This window comes from Naumovozyma castellii, chromosome 1 (genome assembly GCF_000237345.1).
Source record: "Naumovozyma castellii chromosome 1, complete genome".
In the NCBI taxonomy this organism is placed as follows: domain Eukaryota; kingdom Fungi; phylum Ascomycota; class Saccharomycetes; order Saccharomycetales; family Saccharomycetaceae; genus Naumovozyma; species Naumovozyma castellii.
Window position 1 is genome coordinate 778,225 of NC_016491.1, and position 22,515 is coordinate 800,739.

The 22,515-nt window shown below is 37.3% G+C and overlaps 12 protein-coding genes across 12 annotated transcripts; 8 read left to right on the forward strand and 4 right to left on the reverse strand.

Annotated features, from left to right (window-relative positions):
* Positions 1-102: 102 nt before the first annotated feature.
* NCAS0A03830 (2-aminoadipate transaminase) lies at positions 103-1,443 on the forward strand (the record flags this gene model as incomplete). Its single annotated transcript, XM_003673281.1, has 1 exon — positions 103-1,443. The coding sequence occupies one exon, from the start codon at positions 103-105 to the stop codon at positions 1,441-1,443; it is 1,341 nt and encodes a 446-aa protein (XP_003673329.1).
* A 363-nt stretch (positions 1,444-1,806) lies between these two features.
* Positions 1,807-4,560, forward strand: UBP3 (mRNA-binding ubiquitin-specific protease UBP3; the record flags this gene model as incomplete). Its single annotated transcript, XM_003673282.1, has 1 exon — positions 1,807-4,560. The coding sequence occupies one exon, from the start codon at positions 1,807-1,809 to the stop codon at positions 4,558-4,560; it is 2,754 nt and encodes a 917-aa protein (XP_003673330.1).
* Positions 4,561-4,845: 285 nt separating this feature from the next.
* Positions 4,846-5,775, reverse strand: PPH3 (phosphoprotein phosphatase PP4 catalytic subunit PPH3; the record flags this gene model as incomplete). Its single annotated transcript, XM_003673283.1, has 1 exon — positions 4,846-5,775. The coding sequence occupies one exon, from the start codon at positions 5,773-5,775 to the stop codon at positions 4,846-4,848; it is 930 nt and encodes a 309-aa protein (XP_003673331.1).
* A 217-nt stretch (positions 5,776-5,992) lies between these two features.
* On the forward strand, positions 5,993-7,255 carry PEA2 (Pea2p; the record flags this gene model as incomplete). The annotated part of the gene is made up of 1 exon (XM_003673284.1): positions 5,993-7,255. One exon carries the CDS (start codon positions 5,993-5,995, stop codon positions 7,253-7,255), a length of 1,263 nt encoding a protein of 420 aa, XP_003673332.1.
* Positions 7,256-7,491: 236 nt separating this feature from the next.
* SPT15 (TATA-binding protein) lies at positions 7,492-8,250 on the reverse strand (the record flags this gene model as incomplete). Its single annotated transcript, XM_003673285.1, has 1 exon — positions 7,492-8,250. One exon carries the CDS (start codon positions 8,248-8,250, stop codon positions 7,492-7,494), a length of 759 nt encoding a protein of 252 aa, XP_003673333.1.
* Positions 8,251-8,504: 254 nt separating this feature from the next.
* Positions 8,505-10,391, forward strand: SCC4 (cohesin-loading factor complex subunit SCC4; the record flags this gene model as incomplete). The annotated part of the gene is made up of 1 exon (XM_003673286.1): positions 8,505-10,391. The coding sequence occupies one exon, from the start codon at positions 8,505-8,507 to the stop codon at positions 10,389-10,391; it is 1,887 nt and encodes a 628-aa protein (XP_003673334.1).
* A 169-nt stretch (positions 10,392-10,560) lies between these two features.
* On the reverse strand, positions 10,561-10,833 carry LSM5 (RNA-binding protein LSM5; the record flags this gene model as incomplete). The annotated part of the gene is made up of 1 exon (XM_003673287.1): positions 10,561-10,833. The coding sequence occupies one exon, from the start codon at positions 10,831-10,833 to the stop codon at positions 10,561-10,563; it is 273 nt and encodes a 90-aa protein (XP_003673335.1).
* A 973-nt stretch (positions 10,834-11,806) lies between these two features.
* On the forward strand, positions 11,807-13,057 carry FTR1 (high-affinity iron permease FTR1; the record flags this gene model as incomplete). The annotated part of the gene is made up of 1 exon (XM_003673288.1): positions 11,807-13,057. One exon carries the CDS (start codon positions 11,807-11,809, stop codon positions 13,055-13,057), a length of 1,251 nt encoding a protein of 416 aa, XP_003673336.1.
* Positions 13,058-13,353: 296 nt separating this feature from the next.
* UBP5 (putative ubiquitin-specific protease UBP5) lies at positions 13,354-15,741 on the forward strand (the record flags this gene model as incomplete). Its single annotated transcript, XM_003673289.1, has 1 exon — positions 13,354-15,741. One exon carries the CDS (start codon positions 13,354-13,356, stop codon positions 15,739-15,741), a length of 2,388 nt encoding a protein of 795 aa, XP_003673337.1.
* Positions 15,742-15,774: 33 nt separating this feature from the next.
* Positions 15,775-17,193, reverse strand: DDI1 (Ddi1p; the record flags this gene model as incomplete). Its single annotated transcript, XM_003673290.1, has 1 exon — positions 15,775-17,193. The coding sequence occupies one exon, from the start codon at positions 17,191-17,193 to the stop codon at positions 15,775-15,777; it is 1,419 nt and encodes a 472-aa protein (XP_003673338.1).
* A 189-nt stretch (positions 17,194-17,382) lies between these two features.
* NCAS0A03930 (uncharacterized protein) lies at positions 17,383-19,011 on the forward strand (the record flags this gene model as incomplete). Its single annotated transcript, XM_003673291.1, has 1 exon — positions 17,383-19,011. One exon carries the CDS (start codon positions 17,383-17,385, stop codon positions 19,009-19,011), a length of 1,629 nt encoding a protein of 542 aa, XP_003673339.1.
* A 329-nt stretch (positions 19,012-19,340) lies between these two features.
* On the forward strand, positions 19,341-21,077 carry NCAS0A03940 (uncharacterized protein; the record flags this gene model as incomplete). The annotated part of the gene is made up of 1 exon (XM_003673292.1): positions 19,341-21,077. The coding sequence occupies one exon, from the start codon at positions 19,341-19,343 to the stop codon at positions 21,075-21,077; it is 1,737 nt and encodes a 578-aa protein (XP_003673340.1).
* Positions 21,078-22,515: the final 1,438 nt, after the last annotated feature.

The window sequence follows — 22,515 nt, forward strand, 5'->3', positions numbered from 1 at the left end:
TGCTCTTCCGAAATGCAGCAAATTTCACTTTGACTAAAACCATAGCGAAGACATATAGCTACGACAAAACCACAGAAATTAAGAAATCAATTGCTTTACAAGATGAGTATGGATGCACCCGCTGCCATCAATTTCTTTAAGGGACACCCAGCTTTTCGCCTGCTTCCCAATAAGGAGATCCTAGAGGCTACCACCGAGTTGTTAACGCCTGCAACAAGACCTTACGATGCTGACACTGAAAACAGACACCCATTGACGTATGGTTCTGATTTGGGGGCCCTTTGGGTGCGTGAGCAGATTGCTCGATTCAATAATGAGAAGATCTTCCATGTCAATCATACTAAACCGGAATTCCTTAATTTGACGTCAGGTGCATCGTATGGGATATTGAATGTGCTGTTGCAGACAAGTTTACCACATACTGGGTACACCAAACAGGCATTCATTGTGACACCAACTTACTTTTTAATTAATGATTGTTTCATTGATGCTGGATTTGGTGGGAAATTGACTGCCATCGACGAAACTATGGGAGATGAATATGATCTAAACTTAGAGTTACTGGAGACTAACTTGAAATCTTTTGCAGAAGAAGAGGATGAGAAGGAGAGTATTAGTTGTATTCAAAGAGATAAAATCGGGGTAGAAAATAAGAAAATTTACAGGTTCGTCATGTATTGTGTTCCCACTTTTTCTAATCCATCAGGGAACACTTATTCGTTAAAGACAAAATTAAAATTAATAGAGTTGGCAAGACGATATGATATGTTAATCATATCTGATGATGTTTATGATTTATTAGATTATGAGCAGTTCCTCGACGTGCTCCCTCATGTGCCGAAGAGATTTGTTCATTTGGACAGAGAAACAAGTACTCATCCAGAAAATTCATTTGGGAATACTTTATCCAATGCAACTTTCTCCAAGATCATTGCACCTGGATTGAGATTTGGATATACTGAATCAATTTCGAACAAATTGGTGTTGCAATTATCCAGAGGTGGTGCAAATACATCCGGTGGTACACCATCGCAACTCAATTCTATGATTGTTGGAACCATGCTTAAAAATGGATTAGTGGATAAAGTGTTACACAACCTGAGACAAACTTATAAGGAAAGAAGTGTGGTAATGTATGAATCCATTAAGAGATGGCTACCGCGTAAAACTCAATGTCAATTACAGAAAGGTGGATATTTCACTTGGATTACATTACCCCTGGGCTACGATGCAGTGGAGATTGGAAAGATGTTAAATGACAAGTACCAAGTGGTATTGGCTAATGGAAGCAATTTTGAAGTCATTGGTAATGAAAGAAAGTGGGGCGAACGGTCCGTGAGACTCTCCATCAGTTTCCTTGAGACGCAAGATATCAGAGCAGGCATTAAAGCCTGGGGCAGTGTATGCCAAGAGTATGCGTCAGAACATGGCCTTATCTTCTAGCACTAAGAAACATAGACTATAACCACAATTAAATAAATAAAGACATAATATATAATAGTAAGTATATGTGACACATGTGACGCCATCCGGGTGACCGCCCGAAATCGTGAAAATTTCTAGTTGCAACGAAATGGAAGATGTGTATCACGATGTATATACACGGTTAGTCGTTGCGAAGCAGCTACTCACACCGACTCACAGGATTCTAACGATCGTGGCCGCCAAGAACCTACATTGTGACCCCAGCACTGCATCTTATCTGACCCTTCGCTGATAGAAGCTCCGATCGTCACATCTCATCGCATAACATCACATCCGATCTCAACAAAATAACTAAGAATCACACTCAGAGGAACCGGCACGATGTCTGAAACTAAAGAAGAATCAACATCCATGTATCCTCCAACCAACTCTCCACCACAGCCACAGGCAAACATGCATTTCCCAGTCCATTATCAAGCCACGGCACCTATGCAAATGTACCCTTTCCAAAGTCCGTACATGTACGGACAACAACCTGCCTATGCATTCAATATGGTCAATCAAAACCAAATGATGTATCAGAATAATGCAGGAGGTATGCCCACACAAGGAGGCGGCAATGGTTTCAATGGATCAAAGAAGAAGTACGGTAATAATAGCAATATGGGTTCCAAGACTCATAATTATCATCAAAATGCCAACAGTCCTAGTTATACTCCAACTTATCATTCTACTAGTAACAATAACTTGAATACTCATTCAAAGAGAAGCCATTCTAATTACAATAATAGCACAGACTCGACCGGGACAACTACGCCAAGTTATGACCCATTTAGATTCGACGTCTCTAAATTGACCGTCACTAAGACATTGGAATTCCCATTATTTGTAAACGCAAATCAAAAAGATTATATAAGGGCTAGGTCTAAGAGACGTGAGGTGAGATTGAAAACTATAAATTCTGTCAAGGAAATAAATTTGGACATAAATGAAGAAGAAAAAATAACTGAACCACCAAAAGAAGCTGAGAAAAAGGTGGAGCAGAAATTAGAACCTCAAGTGGAAATCGTCTCCAAAAAGGATAAGGCAGATGAAGTACCTAAGCCAGAAAAAGAAACTGAAACTAAAAAATCTTCTACTGTCACTATAGAGAAGGACAAGGCGAAGCGTTCCTCCACCCCTGCAACTCCAAAGCCTGTATTAGAAGTAGTACCTACCGAATCAAAGAAAAAGGAAAAGGAAAACCGTACCAAGAAGGAAGAATCTGAAGTTGCATTAAATCTACCTTCTCCTGAAGAGAAATCATCCGCAGATGTAGTAGTACCAACTACTCCAGCGGCTACAAAAGCACCAACTCCAATGTTATGGGCTGCAGTTGCCTCAGGTGGTATCTCTAAAGTAAAACAAGCAAGCTCATCGTCGAAGAACCTAACCTCCACCAAGGGAGCACCAGCATCTGTTTCAAAGAGCAGTCGTTCTCCCAATGCCCTAGCACAAGCTCCACAAAAGAAAGATAGTAAATATGTCCCACCGTCAACAAAAGGTGCAGAATCTTTAGGTTCCATTGCTTTAAGAATGTGTTTTGACCCAGACTTTATTAATTACACATTAAAGACAAAACAAAACTCTAATGTGGACCGTACGATTCCAATTAAATCTATCATTCCAAGAGGTATTGTTAATATGGCCAATATTTGTTTCATGAGTTCTGTTTTGCAGGTGTTATTATACTGTAAGCCTTTCATTGACATATTGAACGTTATTAGTACTAGAAATATGTATTCTAGAGTCGGTGTTTCATCTTCCAGACTATTAGATGCATGTGTGAATCTTTATAAACAGTTTGATAAGGAAACTGTAGAAGCTCAACAAAAGGAAATGGAAGAGAGCAAATCATTATCAACTTCAAATCCAACTTCGGCTCCAAGTTCTGCGTCGTCCTCTGTTTCGTCTTCTTCAATGGGATCTCTCGTTTCTGCTTCTAATGCTACACCTCCTCCCCAACAATCAAAGGAAAAGACAAAGCAACTAGATGGACAAACTTCTGCCACATCAGAAACTGGTATCACAACATCTCTACCTGCTATTAAACCTGATGATTTTTACAAAATTTTATCCACAATTCCTAAATTTAGAGATTTGCAATGGGGCCGTCAAGAAGATGCAGAAGAATTCTTAACTCATTTATTAGATCAACTACACGAAGAATTGGTTTCATCTATTGATTGTTTGACTGATAACGAAATTCAAAACTTATTACAAAGTATTAATGATGAATCATTGAAAATATTTATCGTAAGAAATTTACCACGCTATAAGAAGGCGGACTTTATTACTAATATATCTCCGAAATTAAAGGAGTTGATTAACAAATATGGTGCTGCAAATGATGACACATCCAGTGACAATGAATGGTTTGAAGTTAGTGGTAGTAGCAAAAAGGGTAAGAAAAATAAGACCGCTGCAAAGAGAACTGTGGAAGTTATTCCATCACCAATTTCTAACCTATTTGGTGGCCAATTCCGTTCGGTATTGGATATTCCAAATAATAAAGAATCTCAGTCGATCACTTTAGATCCATTCCAAACTATACAATTAGACATTTCAGATCCTAAAGTTAATGATCTTGAAAGTGCCTTCAAACAGTTTAGTGAGTATGAATTATTACCATTTAGAACATCGAATGGCACCGACGTTGAAGCCAAGAAGCAAACCTTTATTGATAAATTGCCACGAGTATTATTAATTCAATTGAAACGTTTTGCATTTGTTACAAACAGTAATAAAGATAGTAACATGTCTAACTATAATGCATACAGCGGGCGTATTGAAAAGATTCGCAAGAAGATTATTTATGGTCATGATCTGACAATACCTATCGAATCTGTCTCATCCACTTCATTGAGAGATGATGCCAATAGGGAATATAAGCTAACTGGGGTTATTTATCATCATGGTAGTAGCCCAGATGGTGGTCATTACACGGCTGATGTCTTTCATCAACAGACCAATAAATGGTATAGAATCGACGATGTCAATATCAGTGAATTGAAAAATGATCATGTTCTGGACGCAGATGATAATGATATGGGAACCAGAACAGCTTATATCTTAATATATGAAAAGAAAAACTAAAAAAGAAATACCATCTCATCCAAATTAAAATAAAATTTAGAATAGTAATTTATGTAGCATTGATGACCTGTATAATAGTAACATATATATTTTTTTATTCTATGATGTTGTATTAAGTGATTATTTTATATATGAAATGCCTAATAATATATAAGTTTGTAATATTACATGTAACGAATTGACATTTTATACAAGATCTGTTACAGTTTAGTAATGTTAATGCAATGAAAGAGGTAGAGCCAAACGTATCGTATATGTTTGATGTCGGCACATTTCCTCGAATTTTCAGAGGAAATAGTCCATCTGAGGTTTTTTGGTAGGTATTATTGCATTTCCACCACCATCTTGTGGTTGCACTGCTTCAAATATCGTATAATTTCTCTGCAGATCGTCTTCAATCCGCAACACTGCGGCGACGTTCCCACATCTATAACAATAATTTGGAGCAGACCAAACTGTAACTAGACCCCCATCAAACATCTCCTTGTATCCTTCCATGACCAATTGGTGAGCTCGTGCAATTAATTCTACATTATTAGTTGACAAGAATTTATCAACTTCACTCTTACCAAAAAGAAAGCCTGCTCCTCTAGGAGATAATGACCACGTATCCACCTCCTCCGGGTCTGACCACAATAAATCACACATTGCTCCCTCATGCGGCACTTCTTGTTTCCTATCGATTGCACGAATTTCATCTAAGGTATTTATTTCTGGTGAAAGTCCACCATGAACACAGAATATGCTATTATTTATAATGGCACCCAAAGATAAATAATCGAATACCTCACAACAATATCTCCATACGTTACAATTCCCATATTTCCTCATGATTTCATCATAGAACCCATAAACTTTAGTTATTTGTCTTGTTTCATGGTTTCCCCTAATCAAAGTGATTCTGTCAGGATACCTCAGTTTATAACAAAGTAGCAATAAAAATGACTCCAATGAATAGAATCCTCTATCCACAAAATCGCCCAGAAACACGTATCTCGTCTTTTCAACGCCTCCACTCTTCTCAAATAATGTCAGCAAGTCGTGTAACTGACCGTGTATATCACCACATATAGTCACAGGCGTATCCACATGAGTCACGTTGGCCTCACTCATTAACAATTCCTGTGACCTTAGACAAAGCGTATACACAGTTTCTTCCTTAACGTGTTTCCCCTGTTTCAGTAGGTCTATAACCGCATCTATATCCAAGCTCATTGTAACCTGTTGTCCAAGTTTACTGGAATATGGACCACCCACTATAAGAATTGTAGTTATTCAATCTGACTTGTTGTGCTCTTAGTTTTCGATACGCGAAAATTTTTCAATATTTATTATTTATTACTTTGGCTATTTGTGATTGATTAATAATGGAAGAAAAAAAGGTCGATAAACTGGGAATATTGAAGAACTAGTCGAGAAGTTGATAACAAACATGACTGAAAATCACCTAGAAATGTCATATCCAACAATGGACCTCTTGAAGAAGGCCAATCCAGTTCTTTTTTCCGAAGAAAGATACGATGAGTATCCCTTAGATGGCGAGGAATTGATGCAATATTTGAGTACGTCTTCCACAATAAATAACCACTCAAGACCGCTAACGAACGTCGACTACTCAGATTACTTGGTTTACGGCAAAGACGATGGGTCCAACCATCAGGAGATTGACTTGGATAAGAAACTAATAAGTGAATTCATTTTATTTCTCATACAGTCGCGTCAACACGACAGTAATGACGCTGAGAATAATAAACATAAATCCATAAAGTTTGAAGAGTTTTTGAAAATGGAGCCTTATTCCAAGAGATGGTATAATTGTATCTTGGATGTATTAGAACAGGGGAATGCTACTGAGGTGGTTGATTTATCGATGTCCAATAAAATTCTAAGTGAGTTCATCCGAAAAGGAAATGAACGAGATTTAGTTAAGGCTGATGACCAAACTTTGGAAGAGCTTACTTCTTATCTATTATCAAGTGCGATTAAAAGAGGTATTGATATTAAACCTGTAAGGTTGGATGATCCGGTGGCTTTTTTGAAGAATGGCATTGACTGTATACTGAATTCAGTTGATTCATCATCATTGGCACCTTCTCAAGAACTAGACCACAATGATGATTCCGAAAATAAGCCCTCGAGTCAAGAAAATGAAATTGGTAAGAACAAAGATATAGAACAGAGCATGGCATTGGGGGAACGAGAAAGTGAAACCACTATGGAAGAAATGAAAACAGCATTTAAGGATCTACAACTGGCGCATAACTTTTTGACGAAACGTTTCGAACATGATCGTGTGGGCTACAGCCAAGATATTGAAAAGTTAACACGAACAAACAGAGAATTACAAGAAAAATTATTATCATATCATTCTTCTTTAACTAAGACGGAAAAGAAGTTACAGGAGGCAGAAAAGGCTTCAAAGGAATTGAAAACGAAAAATGATAACTATTCTTCACCTAGAACACTATCCAATACATCAAACCCATTGAATTCACCAATACTTTCGCCAGAGTTATGGGGACCACCTTCTCCAGGTAGCATTAACAGTAACGCAGGAGCTCATTCGATATCCATCATGAGAAATGAATTCAAAAGAATAATAACAGAGACTCAGAAAAAACATGAAAAAGAGCTGAGTGAAGAACGAAAGAAGAGGTTAGATTTAGAAGAAGAGTTAAAGAAGCTAAAAGAATAGAAACGTGTTTTGACTCTAACTAACCATTATGCATTTGGTTTTTATGTGTTTTTAACCTTATGATTTTAATTATATTACATATATATTTATTTGATTTGCTTTGCATTGCAATGTTTTACTTTATTTTATTATTATATTAACCCACACCTTAATGAAAGAAAAAAAGATTCATTATTCGTTTATTGCAGTTACCCTTTATGGTTTGCATATATTCTACCTCGCCTGTCTTCTTCGACTCACATCTTTCTGAATTCACTCAGCACAGGGTAAATAGCTTCAAATGCCTGATAAATTTCTTCTCTTTGTTTGGCACCGGTTAAAACAATTTTCCCTGAGACGAAAATTAGAAGCACAATCTTTGGTTTCACCATTCTATAAATTAAACCTGGGAATAATTCAGGTTCATATGAGGAGAAAGTTCCATGACTGAAGGCCAAACCCTCTAATCTAATAGGGAATTTAACATCACAAGAACCAACAATATTTTGAATTTTGAAATCAGTAAACTTGGCAGCAAAACCAATTTTTTGGATAATCCTTGCATATTTTCTACTGGCTAGTTTTGAATCATCTTCACTCTTAGCACCCGTAACGACCATTTTCCCGGATGCGAAAATCAAAGCTGTGGTTTTAGGTTCTCTAATACGCATAATCACTGCAGCAAAACGTTTTGGATTATATTCAGCATTACGAGCATGAAGTGCTACAGTCTTTAAATCTAACCGACAACCCAGGTTCACTGTAGCAACAATATTCTGTAGAGTTGGTACTATCCCTGAAGTGGCTGAATTATCCTCATCTTGGTCCTCTTGTTCTTGTTTCGCATTCGCTTGAGCTTCCTGCATACTCCCTGCTTCAGGCTTTACGCTCGTTCCATTGTTCGTGGCAACATTGCCTGTGGTTCCCTGGTTGTCCCAAACTTGTCTTGTATTTGGATCGAAAACAATTTTATTCGCCTCCTTAAACTCACTGAAACGGGTTTCCTCTTCTGACATGTTACTGTTCAGTTCAATCCACTACCAAGTACAAGTTCCTCCGATATTTTAATAGCCTTTAGTAATGGAAGTTGACATTATCGTTGTTTTGTTAATGAATAATTTTTGGAAAACTTCCTCAAATATTATCGTTGCGTACGGATCATCAAGTAGTAATGAACTATGAACTACAAATAAGTTATTAACGCGAAAGAAAAGAGGACCTCATAGTGAGTTCACCTCTCTTGATTAGAACATTTCAAGCATTGCAATAGATGATTGATAGTCCAAGTTTTTCGAAGACATTAAGTGGCCTATCACATTTTGATATATATCAACTGTCCGAAGAATATCTAAACCATGCCCACAAACTTTCTCACCATGTATCTTCCAAAGAATCACTCTCGGAGTATTGTATGTTGATATCTATGAGTATTAAACTCCTACAATATTTGAAAATCCAACCCAATTTAACGCTGGATCAAGAGGTAGCGGTTACTTTCCAACTAGTTAATGTATTAATTGACGAGACTATGAATTTTGATCTAATTGAATCTGAATTACAAGCACTAAAAATCAAATTAATTAATTATTCTAATATGGAGACATTAGCTAATCGTTTAAGATGCGATTTTATATTGAACTATCAAATACCATTTGCAAAGGGAAATAAATTCAATTTTAAAGTGGCTTTAAGAAATTGTAAAGAAATCAATCAAATGGATAATACTCATCTTCCGTCTAATGGATGGAGGCAGTTGTTTAAATATGTCGAATGGGCATTAAATGTTGAGGTGCATCAGAAGAAAGTACATTATTTGGATTTGACCCAGATACGAATAGATGGTAATCATTCATGGAATGCCTTTACTACGCTTTGTTTTGTGAATTATCTCTTAATTCAACGGTTGGAGGTTCCTTCTGATATGGAATATATTATGAAAACATGGGAAGTAGGGAATATTGGTTCCAAACTGTATGTTTGGAAGTTAATATTGGAATTAGTCATTATGATTTATAAAGATGAAAATATTACGAGTAAACTAAATGAATTCAATTCTTTCTTTAAGGAAAATAAGAAGTCATTAATTTTAAATAATGGCGTCTTCTTATCCGTTACATCTACTTTTTCGATAAGGATTCAACTGCCATCGATTTTTAATTACAAAGACATCAAAAACATATTGCTGTTACTACAAAGTGTGAGTTATCTTTCAAATTGTTATGATACAAATGCTAACTATTCCACAGTTTTCTTACCTAAGGTACTCAAGACTACGGAAAAGTTGATGAAATCTCTGTTTAGTGGCGATACTGGCGTCCATGAATCAGTTAGAGAGCTAGACTGTAAATACGAATGGTACCAAACGTTGACTAAGACTTGCCACTTTTATCAAACTTGGGAAAAGCTTATATTACAGCCATCTAGTTTTTTAACGAAGAACTTAAGCTTGGATGAAGAGGAAAAGTCGGTGTTAAAATCAATAGCTTTACAGTTAACAAAGGGACAAGAAAGAGAAGCAATCAAAAAATATAATGAAATTATTAATCAAAGAAGTATGCCAAATGAGATAAGGATGTTTGCCTTATTAAACACATATACAATTTTAACGGCTTTGATTAGCAGAAATGAATCAAGACAAGAAAACCTCGAGATGCTTGGGGGAATCACGGATCAGATGGAAAAGCTATTTTCTAAGACAGATTTGAGATTTAACCCTGTCTGGCATTGCACAATCACTGTATTATGGATTTTGTCACATTTTGAGCCGTTTACAAAGAATCCGTTACCATCAACGGAAGAGCAAAAGAGTGCATACCTTGATATATTGAAGAAATACTATCTTGCCAATAAATTGGTTAATGCTGACCCCATAAAAGACAGTAACTTGTTATCGTTTAAATTAAAGAAAAGTTTGCTGTTACAAATTCTTATAAATTATCTTGGGGGTAGGTTATTTGAAACCGATTTGGAGACAATATGTTTATTATCATCTACGCTCTTCCGTATATCAAAGAAACAACCAATGGATTCAGTGCAGTATATTCTAGGATTATGGCATATGATGAATAGTACAGTGTCCATGAACGCAAAGGAAATAGCTGTTACAAAAGCTAGGTTGGAGTCTCTGACTACTGCTTTGGAATCTAGGAGTTTATAACATAGTCATTAAAGCAAAGTTTCTGTATTTATATTTATAATCGCGTATACATGGTCAAATGCATCCATATATATATTGAAAAGATGAAAGTACAATTACTGTAATGAGTTTGATTTAACTTTTTTAAGTTTCCATTCGTTAGATATTTATCTATTAATTAATTAATTAGTTACCTCTTTCCACCCGGCACCAACATGGCAATGTTATTACCACTTAATAACATTCTCCCATGATGTTCCATAATTATAATCTCCTTAAAATCATCATTAGGATCGATCCCCCATTCGACAGCGTCTTCGATAATAACATTGACGAAATCATCGAACCCAATCAAAGTCCCTGTGAACTCTCTATTTGGTTGTGATTGTAGTATTATCCATACGGCTTGGCCTATCGTCTTATCTATCACTTCAAGTGGTAGGACATCTGGTAATAAACTCATTCTTTCGCTTCCGTTTTGTTTCTGACGCTATTTCTAGTCGGTCCCCTCCAATTCTATTGTATGTTCAATCTTCGTCTAAACTACCTAGGTTTCCATTCTTTCATTATTTTTCAAGTACTTCAAAACCCCAATACCGGGTAATAAAAATTTCATGAATGGTTTACGTTTGCATATATACCAAGTTACCTAATTTTTGGGTATAGATAGCCAGGGCAGGCTTACGGTTAGTACATTAATTAAAACTTACTGGAAATATTTTAAATAACTTTTAAAAACTCTAACATGACCCCATAATGCGACGTTTCCTAAATTTGAGTGGGACAAATAATTACAGAAGTTTTCATTTAGGATAGTTTGTCACGGCCGCCGAACAAATTAGAGTATACCTTTAGAATTAGGTCCCCCTAAGCCCTGTTAAAAAGAGAAAACAAAGCTTTGAGATCACTTTGTATCATGGCAAACAACAGGGAAAGAAAGACAGTGATTTGATGTTTTGCAGAGACAAAGATAGGAAAGTACAAGATCTTAACTAAAGAAAATTGTGCTTTCAATTGTAATGCTCAAATCAATTCCATGTTTTTGAATGTATATAGTCTGGGTGAGAAATCCGTGTATTTTATCTATTGGTGCTGTATTCGCTCGAGATAACTGTGACACGGACTTTTACCGAATTCGGACATTGCGCGTGAAGGAACGTAATAACCAGGTGCATATAGATCCTCGAGAAGCGGCAGTGGTACCGTAATCACCACTGACTATCTTTCAGGGTGCAAAAGCCATTCGCTTCTGGTTCGCTTCGTTGAGTGACACTGCACCTTAGATAAAAATCCGGTCCACCTCGTTTGCAATTGTCGATTAGATAACAATATATAAATAATCTAATGGATGAGCAAAAAAAAGTTATTGGGGTCCTTGAGCAAATAGGATATCCTTTGTATTAATTCAGTCAAGTAGGGGCATATAATATTCAATTATGGCTAATAAAGTGTTTAATGTGGCAGTTTTCTTTGTTGTCTTTAGGGAGTGCCTAGAGGCAGTGATTATTGTGTCCGTGTTATTATCCTTCTTAGATCAAGCCATTGGGAATAAACACCCAATATTACACAAAAAATTGAAAAAACAAGTCTGGATAGGTGTTGCTGTTGGGTTTGTGATCTGTTTAGCAATTGGTGCAGGTTTCATTGGTGCTTATTATTCATTACAAGATGATATTTTCGGTAATGCAGAAGATTTATGGGAAGGGATCTTTTGTATGATTGCTACCGTAATGATTTCTATGATGGGTATTCCCATGTTAAGAATTAATAAAATGCAGGGAAAATGGAGAATTAAAATTGCGACTTCCTTGGTTGAAAAACCCAAGAATAAGAGAGATTTTTTCAGATTAGGGTATTTGAGTAGACGTTATGCAATGTTTATTTTACCATTTATTACTGTGTTGAGAGAAGGTTTAGAAGCTGTGATTTTTGTTGCAGGAGCGGGTATTACCACACAAGGTTCCCATGCCTCCGCCTATCCACTACCTGTCTTTGTTGGACTTTTAGCTGGTGGGCTTGTTGGATTTCTTCTTTACTATGGTGCTTCCAGGTCGTCTATGCAGATCTTTTTGGTGATTTCCACTTCAATTCTATATTTAATCTCTGCTGGTTTATTTTCCAGAGGTGCCTGGTATTTTGAAAATTACAGATTCAATAGAGCAACCGGTGGTGATGCCTCTGAGAGTGGTGATGGTAATGGGTCATATAATATCAAAAAAGCCGTCTATCATATTAATTGTTGTAATCCCGAATTAGATAATGGTTGGGATATCTTTAATGCTTTGTTAGGATGGCAAAATACAGGTTACTTATCTTCTATATTAGCCTATGCCATTTATTGGATTGTATTGATGTGCGTCATTTGGTTAATGATTTTTGAAGAAAAATTTGGTCATTTACCCCTTTGCAAGAATTTACAAATGAAGCATTTAAATCCTGGTTATTGGATTAAGAATAAGAAAAAGAATGAATTGACTGAAGAGGAAAAGGATCTACTTTTTAGGAAGATGGATAAATTGGAATTCACTGAGAATGGGGGTGTCAGAGATGAAGGTATCGCCAACGCAGAAACGGATGATCCAGATCATCTAGAAGAACATGAATCTAGTGGTAGTAAGGAAGTGGAAACCAAGAAGGGTATGAGCATTATTAACGTTACTACCACAGTCCCCAGTGACACAATTTAAAAGAAGAAGTAATTATGTACTTCACACTATAATATATATATATATATATATATATGAATGTATTTTAGATTGCCTAGATATCGTGTGGCTTACGTAAATTCGCGTCTTCGAGAAGAAGAAAAGTTACCCTCGAAGAAAGGCAATGAATGATGAACCACAACACTACCACTATTCCTCTTCATTAACGTATCCATTATATAATCATATATGATTGTGTGTGTCTCCTAGAAGCTAAACTTTGAATAAAATTAAGGGCCAAATATAACCTCAACCCGCTAAGGCACAGTACGAACAGGATGGTCAATGTTGCTCGTTCCGCATCTAATAGAATCCTAGTTCGATTGAACACTTTAGCGGAAAAGTTTATCAATGAAGATAAATCCTTGAAGAATTTGGAAGCCAGGTTACAAGAATGCATTGACATTTTGGAGAATTATAGAATGGAATGTGAAAAATTGGGTTCCTTGCATCCTGAAACTCCATTTAAAGAGGCTTATTCTATTTATGAATCTGCTTATATTTATTATATGATACTTTTCAAGTTATTGACGGAAAGAGTTCCGCAATCACATGAATATGCTGACGCTAAAATAGAGAGAAGATGCCAACCATTATTAGAGGTATACTCCACTTTGAAAAAATCACTACTTCAAGACACAATGATAGACAATGTAGAAACGTTTCTAATAAAATATTCTAATGAGGACCCAAGCATGAAAATCATCTCTACTCAGAAAGTGGAGGGAGGACATAATTTACCTTCTGGACCATTCCTTACTGTCCCACAATTGCAAACCATATTAAGTGACCAGAAGATATCCGTGTTGTTGATAGATGTGAGGAAACGATATGAGTTTGAATTCTCACATATTAATTCGGTTGCAGTTTTGCCACTTGACCCTATATCGTTTAAACCAACGTATACCATTGATCAATTAGAAAAGATATCATTTATCAATTCACCCATGCACGAATTACAACTTTTCCAAAAAAGAAATGAGTATGATGTCATTGTTCTCTATACAAAGGATAATGATATTACAGCTTATTATTATAAACAAATGATGTCATTACTGGCTATACTTTTAAATCACCTTCACCATCACCATCATCATCATCATCATCATAATATTAAATATCCAAAAATACTTTTTTTGAAAGGGGGATTTTCAGAGTGGGTGTCGCATGTCAGTAAATCTGAAATCGTATCGAATTTAAGTGATGGTTATAAAAATAATAATAATAATAGTAATAATATTCCATGTATTAAACGTCCAGTTACCACATCTCCACATCAAATTCCGATTTCAATGGTTGGATCTGCGCCACAACCACCACAAATTCCTCCACCTCGAAACATATATCCTTCCCCACCTCAAACGATTCCTATTATCAAAAACAATGCCAATGTGACCAATGCAAAAAATTTAATTACCCCTCAGGGTATAATGACAAATAGGTCGATACCAGACGCGATTGTTACTGCGATCCCAACTCCATCACCCCCACCATTACCAAGAATTCCCATGAAAGTAGGAGGCACTAATGAATCCATCTGGAAATATAATCCCACCATTATAATAGGGTTGGAGAATATGTCTAATTCGTGTTACATGAATTGTATCATTCAATGTTTATTGAGTGTTCCTGAATTGATTCAAATATGCCTTAATAATTCCTTCTTGAAGCATATTAATATGGAAAGTAAATTAGGGTCCAAGGGTGTCATAATGAAGCATTTTGCCAAGTTGATACAGGATATGCATTCACAACAAGTGAAGACTGGACGTAGTTTATTTTCATACCCTGTCAAGACAATAGATTTCAAGAATGCATGTGCTTCTGTTAGTTCGATTTATAGTGGATCTCAACAACAGGATTGTCAAGAATTTTGTGAATTTTTACTTGATGGACTTCATGAAGATTTGAACCAATGTGGGGGGAACCCACCTGCTAGAGAGTTAACTGATCAGGAGGAAAGGTTAAGGGAAGGGTTGTGCATGAGAGTGGCGTCATCAATGGCATGGGAAAATTTTTTGCATAATAATTTCAGTCTCATCATTGATTTATTTGCTGGTCAATATGGATCACAATTAAGATGTTGTGTATGTCAATACACCTCGACTACGTATCAACCTTTTACGTTATTATCCGTTCCCGTTCCCCTGTCGTCACGAGTATCCCGTTGTAGTATTATTGATTGTTTCCAAGAGTTTACTAAATGTGAACGATTAGATAAGGATGAAGAATGGTTTTGTCCTCAATGTAAGAGGAAACAACCTTCGACGAAGCAATTGAAGATTACACGATTACCGAAGAATTTAATCATTCATTTCAAGAGGTTTGATAATATGATGAATAAGAATAATATTTTCATTCAATATCCTTATGAGTTAGATTTGACACCATTTTGGGTTAATGATTTCAATGGTGAATTGCCTCTGGGGATGACTAATTCGTTATTGACTAAAGGTGGACAAGTGGGGCCGTTCAAGTATCAATTGAACGCGGTGGCGTGTCATATGGGTACATTGGGTAGTGGTCATTATACTGCGTATGTGAATAAAGGGCCTGATGTTGGATGGTATTATTTTGATGATTCTTCTCATAGGATAGTGAAGATTGCTACTGAATATATGAATCCCGATGCATATTTATTATTTTATCATAGAGTATATAACTAAATAATAAAACTAAGTTTGTTTTTTTTGTTTTTTTCACTGGAACAATAATGCTGCTGCGAGTTCTGCGTTACCACCTGTTCTATTTAATGCGTTGATGGCTTCTGTTCTGGTGAACCCTAGATCTGTGACTTGTTTGATCAGTGGTTCTGGGAAAGTTCTTTGTGTGGTGTGTGGTGCTGTTGTTGCAGTTGCAGTTGGCACCGTGGCGGTGGCCGTGGCTGTCTTTGGTACTGGTTTGGCTACTGCTCCCGGAGAAGGTTTTGGTATGGAAGATGTTGGAGTTGGCTTTGTTGGTTCCAATTTTTGTTCGAATATTTCACTCTTTGGTATTTCCGATTCATTTAAGAATCTTGTTTCCACTCCAGCAAATCTCAATACATTTTTCTCCAAATCGATACAACCTTGATGTCTTCTTAACATATCCAACCCCAACAACATATCGATATCCAAATCCAACACTGTGAAACTACAGGGAACGAATTGAGTTTCAATTTTCACTTGAGCTTGATGAATCTTCCCTATAATTTCGCCCCTGCCGACGCCCCTGGCCTCCCCGGCATACCTCTTATCGATCAATTTCGTCAACCCTGACTTCTCGGCCAACGACTTGGACATTATAGTTATTTGAGAACCTGAATCTACGAAGGCCTTCACTGGGCTTCCATTTATTTCCAAATTGACATAGAGCATGGGCACGGGGAAGAAGACTTCCGGAGTATATTCCAGGGCATTACGCAATTGTTCATCGATAGCCTGTTGATCTATCAATTCTGCGATTCTCTTTGCATTTGCCGGATGATCCGGGTTTGTCATTAAGGTCTGGTACTCTTGTTGCGGGATACCGAACGGGTTTGCCTGTTGTTGGTGTCTCTGTTGTAGGAGAAGCGGGCCCAGTTGTTGTTTGAATTGTTGTTCGTTGTCTAGCAGTTGTTGTAGGTTTGGTACGTTTGCAGCGAATTGGTTTCTCAGGGTTTCGTTTCTTAGAAGTTCGTTTCTGAAGAGGGAGAGGAATGTGTCATCGTCGTCGTCATGGGACGCGGCGGTGGCGGCAGTTGAAGTCGCGTTGAATTTTGGTCTTAGTAGCAATAGATCGTCGTCTTTGAAATTCAAGTCTTTTAACGTCTTGTCGTTCTGTTGTTGTGGGTCGATGAGGGTGGAGTTGACGTACAGATCGTGTTTGGCGCCATTGTAGTGGCAATCGATCTGCAACAGAGCGAGGAGGTCCGAGAGGGCCATGTCGTGGTTGAGTTCGATGGGGCCGTATACCTCGCCGTTGATTTCGTTGGATATAGTGATGTTGAGGGACATGTGATTGTGTGCTTGTGTGTGTTTGTGAGTGTCAGCAGGGGGAGAGAGAGTCGGGTGGTTGTTATAGAGCTGACAGCGAGAAATGCCACTGCGGGTAACGCCCGGAAGATATCGGAGCGGCTTTAGCGCGTTTTTGTATGTCATCGCGGCTTATTGCCGGGGTTTGGTTTGGCAGATGGGGTAGAAGAGTGGTGTGTGGTGTGCCATCTCGCCTGTTTGCGCTGGATTTCTTCATCTCCTATAAATACACTCTCTCTCTTGTTGGATCTGGTCTTCTCTTGTGTTCTCTTCTCTTCCCTATTCTATCCTCGCAACCGCACAGCCTCACCACCAATGTTCAACGCAAGATTGCCACTCTTACTCAGAACATCGGGCCCCCGGACCCAACTCAGACTCTTCTCCCGCAACACAAGGGCCCTCAATCAACAACAACCGCCAGCTCCTTCACAATCATCCGCGCCACGAATCATTAACCGTGTCGGCAAGTTCGCATGGAAGTTCACCCTGTACGGCATCCTGGCTGGAACGACATACACCGTCTACTCCCTCTACAGAGAGACAAACCCATACAACCAACTCCCACAATCCACCACCTTCCCCAACGGGTCCAAGAGGAAAACAATAGTCATCCTCGGATCAGGCTGGGGCTCCATCTCCCTTTTGAAAACATTGGATACCTCGCTGTATAACGTCGTTGTCGTGTCGCCAAGAAACTATTTCCTTTTCACCCCATTGTTACCCTCCACACCAATGAGAACTATTGAATTGAAATCCATCACGGAACCAGTGAGAGCCATCATGAGACAGAGAAAGGGCGAAGTCACTTATTATGAAGCAACGGCAAATGATATTGACATTAAAAATAAGAAATTGACGTTGCAAACAACATGTCATGACGATAACGAAAATATGCAAAGAGAATTGCAATTGGACTACGATTATTTGGTTGTCGGAATCGGCGCGCAATCTACAACTTTCAACATCCCAGGTGTCTACGAAAATGCAAATTTCTTAAAGGAAATTTCAGATTCTGAAAAGATTAGATTAAAAGTCTTGAAAAACATTGAAACGGCTTCATTCTTGAAAAAGGATGATCCAGAGAGACAAAGATTATTGAATTTCGTCGTCGTGGGAGGTGGCCCCACTGGTGTGGAATTCGCAGCAGAATTGAACGATTACGTTTCACAAGATTTGAAAAAATGGTTGCCTGATATTAGTAAAGATATTAAAGTCACCCTAGTGGAAGCATTACCAAATATTTTAAACATGTTTGAAAAATCTTTAATCGATTATACACAAACATTCCTACAAAAGGAAAATATAGACTTGAAATTGAAAACAATGGTCCAATCAGTGGATGAAAATATCGTCACAGCAAAGATGGATGGTAAAGAAGTGGAAATCCCATATGGTGTATTGGTTTGGGCTACAGGTAATGCACCAACACAATTGGCTAAAAAGATGATGAATGATTTAAAGGAGGAGCAAACTTCTCCCAGAGGACTTTTGATTAATGATAGATTACAAATGCTTGGTGCGGAAGACTCCGTCTTTGCCATTGGTGATTGTACTTTCCATCCAGGTTTGTTCCCCACCGCACAAGTGGCTCATCAAGAAGGTGGATACTTGGCTGAACAATTTAAATTACTTCACCAACTTGATCAATGTAAATGGGAAATGAATACCGCCAACACGGACAATACAAAGGAATTGAACAAATTGGAAAATAAATTGAACGAACCATTCAAATACATTCATAGAGGTACATTATCATACATTGGTGCAGAAAGAGCCATCGTCGAACTAACCATCGGTGATAACAAATTTAAAATGCATGGACCATTCGCATTTTGGTTTTGGAAAACTGTTTATTTGAGCATGTGTCTATCATTCAAGAATAGAGCATTGGTCGCATTTGACTGGTGTAAGACTTATTTCTTCGGTCGTGACTCCTCCGTCTAACCTACATTCGATACATTTACATTTATTTTTTTTTTTTCTCCCTTCCACCCCTTCTTTCTTATATTCTTAATTGTATATTCCTACTACTTACTATACGTATAATTTTATTTGTTTGTTTGTTTGTTTGTTTGTTTGTTTGTTTGTTTGTTTGTTTACTTCAAAGCTCGGCGGCTATTTGTTGATGCCACTCAGGGTAACCCCAGTTTTGAAAAATTAATTAATAAACTAACAAGGCTAGATAGATAGATAGATAAAGTCAATCTCAAACACACAGTTCATCAATACAAAAACCATCATAATCATTATAACACCACTTCCTCTCACATCACATGGACAACACACAAACATCAAATATTCAATACCCACTATTAACCACTCAACAATCAGCAATGACTGCACCACCAACTCCGAACACCACTGACTCTCATCCACTCTCAACAGACACACAACTACTACTCAGCAAGGAGGAACGCATAGAGAGAGCCATAGACTACATGAACAATGAAAAGAACAAGAAGGACAAAACTACAATGTCCAATAGATCACTCTCCATAAGAAACATCGCTTTACTATTCAACGTCCCCAAATCAACTCTATATGACCGCTTGAAAAGAGGCAAGAAACAAACCACGGCGAAGAAGGGACTGGTCGCGGGGAAAGTGGAGAAAGTGGCTATTGTGGAGGACCCCGTGGCAAAGATGTATGCCAACCACACACCGTTATACACTTCCCATCAGGATCAGATGAAATTGTCCCTGGAAAGGGAAAAGGAACTTGTGAACAAGATTAGAGCCTTGTATCATTGTTTGGGTAACACGGTCAATTTAACACAAATGAAAGATCATATTGTTCATTTGGTGGATGATACACCCTTGGGGAAGAAATGGAGTACTAATTTCACTAGACGTCATAGTGATGCTGTCATTTATGGATTACCATCAAATGTAAATTCCATTACCATGTCCAATGCGAAAAGTTTTAGAAATCAATTCCAATATCTTTGGAATTGTTTCCTACCCGTGCTTCAATCATCAATAAAGAAATTACCCGATGATCAACCATTGTATTATATTGTCAGATCCACAGTTAATGCACGTACCGTGTCTAGTGTGTTTACCTGCTTTAAATTAGTTCGCAATTCCACTTCTTCCTCGTCTCATGTTAAATATAATTTCATCCTGAATTCTCCACCAAAAATGGTTCTCTTTCCCATGGTATTTGATAAAGTGCAAAATTCAACTACTAATGATGAGAATGATGTCAATGCAAACATAGATGAGACTATTATGAGAGCAATTAATAGTGTGGAGGGGCAAGACCCAATACAGCAGCAGCAGCAGCGATCACATCCACCTCAGAACATGTTCAAAGATTATAGGGTGGAGAAATTGAATGAAGTGTTTAACGAAATATATAGGAGTTTACCAGGGATGCCAAACGCTGAAGAAAACATTACAAACACATCTACACAGAAACTACCATTTGTCATATACGAAGCATTCAATGGTCAATATAATTGGGACGTGGAAACGTGTGAAAATTTGGTCATTGATAAGAATAATTTCCTTTCGTTCCCCTGGAAGCAAAACCTCTTTCAAGAATACATATCATTGCAGATGATTCCAATAGTTCAAGATTATCAAGCCTCAGTGCTACCGAATGGGAAAATGACAACAATACCGACAACATTAATTAAGGATTTGCCAACATCTACCCTGAATATCTCTGTTTTATCTGATATGTTTAACAAACTATTATTATCGTCGTCATCAATGTCAGTCAATGATAATGTTATGGGGAATTTCGAAAATGATGATACAAATTCAGAATCTGCATCAACGACAAGATCTTCCACTTCTGAAAATATAGATGATCAATTAAGATTGGAACCCATAAGTGATCAATCTTCAAATTTTCTTGAAGGAAGTACGTTGACACAATTACGTGATGTGGTTCAAATGATAAATGATAATGAAGAAAATTTGTACGATAACATGACTGACCCAGTTTCTAGGGAAATATTAACTGTTATCTTAAATAAAGTGAAGACGATAGCTTCGCAATGAGACAAATCATCTAAGCTATTACATATCTATAAGTATATACTGTGCATGCATGAATGAACTTTTTCAACCATTAGGCAATGAGTAAATTGAATTATTATTGTTATTATTATTAATAATCTATTTTACTTTCTTTTGTTATCACTAATTATCCTACGAAGAAAATTTTTTTATTTTATCATTTTTATATAACTAACATACTAGCTATGAATACCATTGAGTATCTACTTATATTTATTAAATGGTAATACAATAGGCTCAATAGATTAAATATTATCTATGACGCCAGGAAATTAAGGTTGGGTTACCCGCTTGATCCGTGCAAAACGATATTTCTCGTGGCGAAAAAACTTCCACGGTTTCGTTTCCCAGATACTCAAACAAAACAAATAAACAAGCAAGTACCAGCAAATAGGTAGTCTTAACAACTCTTGAAACTTTTTATCCCCCTTCTCTGTTCGACGTTACTGATAAAGGTACCCTTCCATTCTACTCAAACTATACTCTTGAGTACTATCCTCTTTTACCAGTTAAGAATCTGTTCGCTTCTCAATTTGTTTCTCCCCCGAAATTCAATTGTTTCCCTTTAATTCAAAACTATCTAAACAAACAACTATTTCGACAAGATGTCCCACGAAGGTGAAGAAGATCTATTAGAATACTCTGATAACGAACAAGAAATCCAAGTGGATGCCAACAATGCAGCTGAAACAGCTACTATCACTGAAGCCAATGCAGCAACTGCAGAAGGTGAAGCTACTACAGATGGTGACGCTGATAAGAAAGGTTCCTATGTAGGTATCCATTCCACTGGGTTCAAAGATTTCTTATTGAAACCGGAATTATCAAGAGCCATTATCGATTGTGGGTTTGAACATCCTTCCGAGGTTCAACAACATACCATTCCTCAATCTATCCATGGTACCGACGTCCTTTGTCAAGCTAAGTCTGGTTTAGGTAAGACGGCAGTCTTCGTCTTATCTACTTTGCAACAAATGGACCCTGTTCCAGGTGAAGTATCCGTCGTTGTTATTTGTAACGCCAGAGAATTGGCTTATCAAATCCGTAATGAATATTTAAGATTCTCCAAATATATGCCAGATGTTAAGACTGCCGTCTTCTATGGTGGTACTCCAATTGCTAAGGATGCAGAATTATTGAAAAACAAGGATACTGCTCCACATATCGTTGTCGCTACCCCAGGGCGTTTAAAGGCTTTGGTCAGAGACAAGTTGATAGATTTATCTCATGTTAAGAATTTCGTCATTGATGAATGTGATAAAGTCTTGGAAGAATTAAATATGAGAAGAGATGTTCAAGAAATTTTCAGAGCTACACCAAGAGATAAACAAGTTATGATGTTCTCAGCTACATTATCTCAAGAAATTAGACCAATTTGTAGACGTTTCTTGCAAAATCCATTGGAAATTTTCGTTGATGA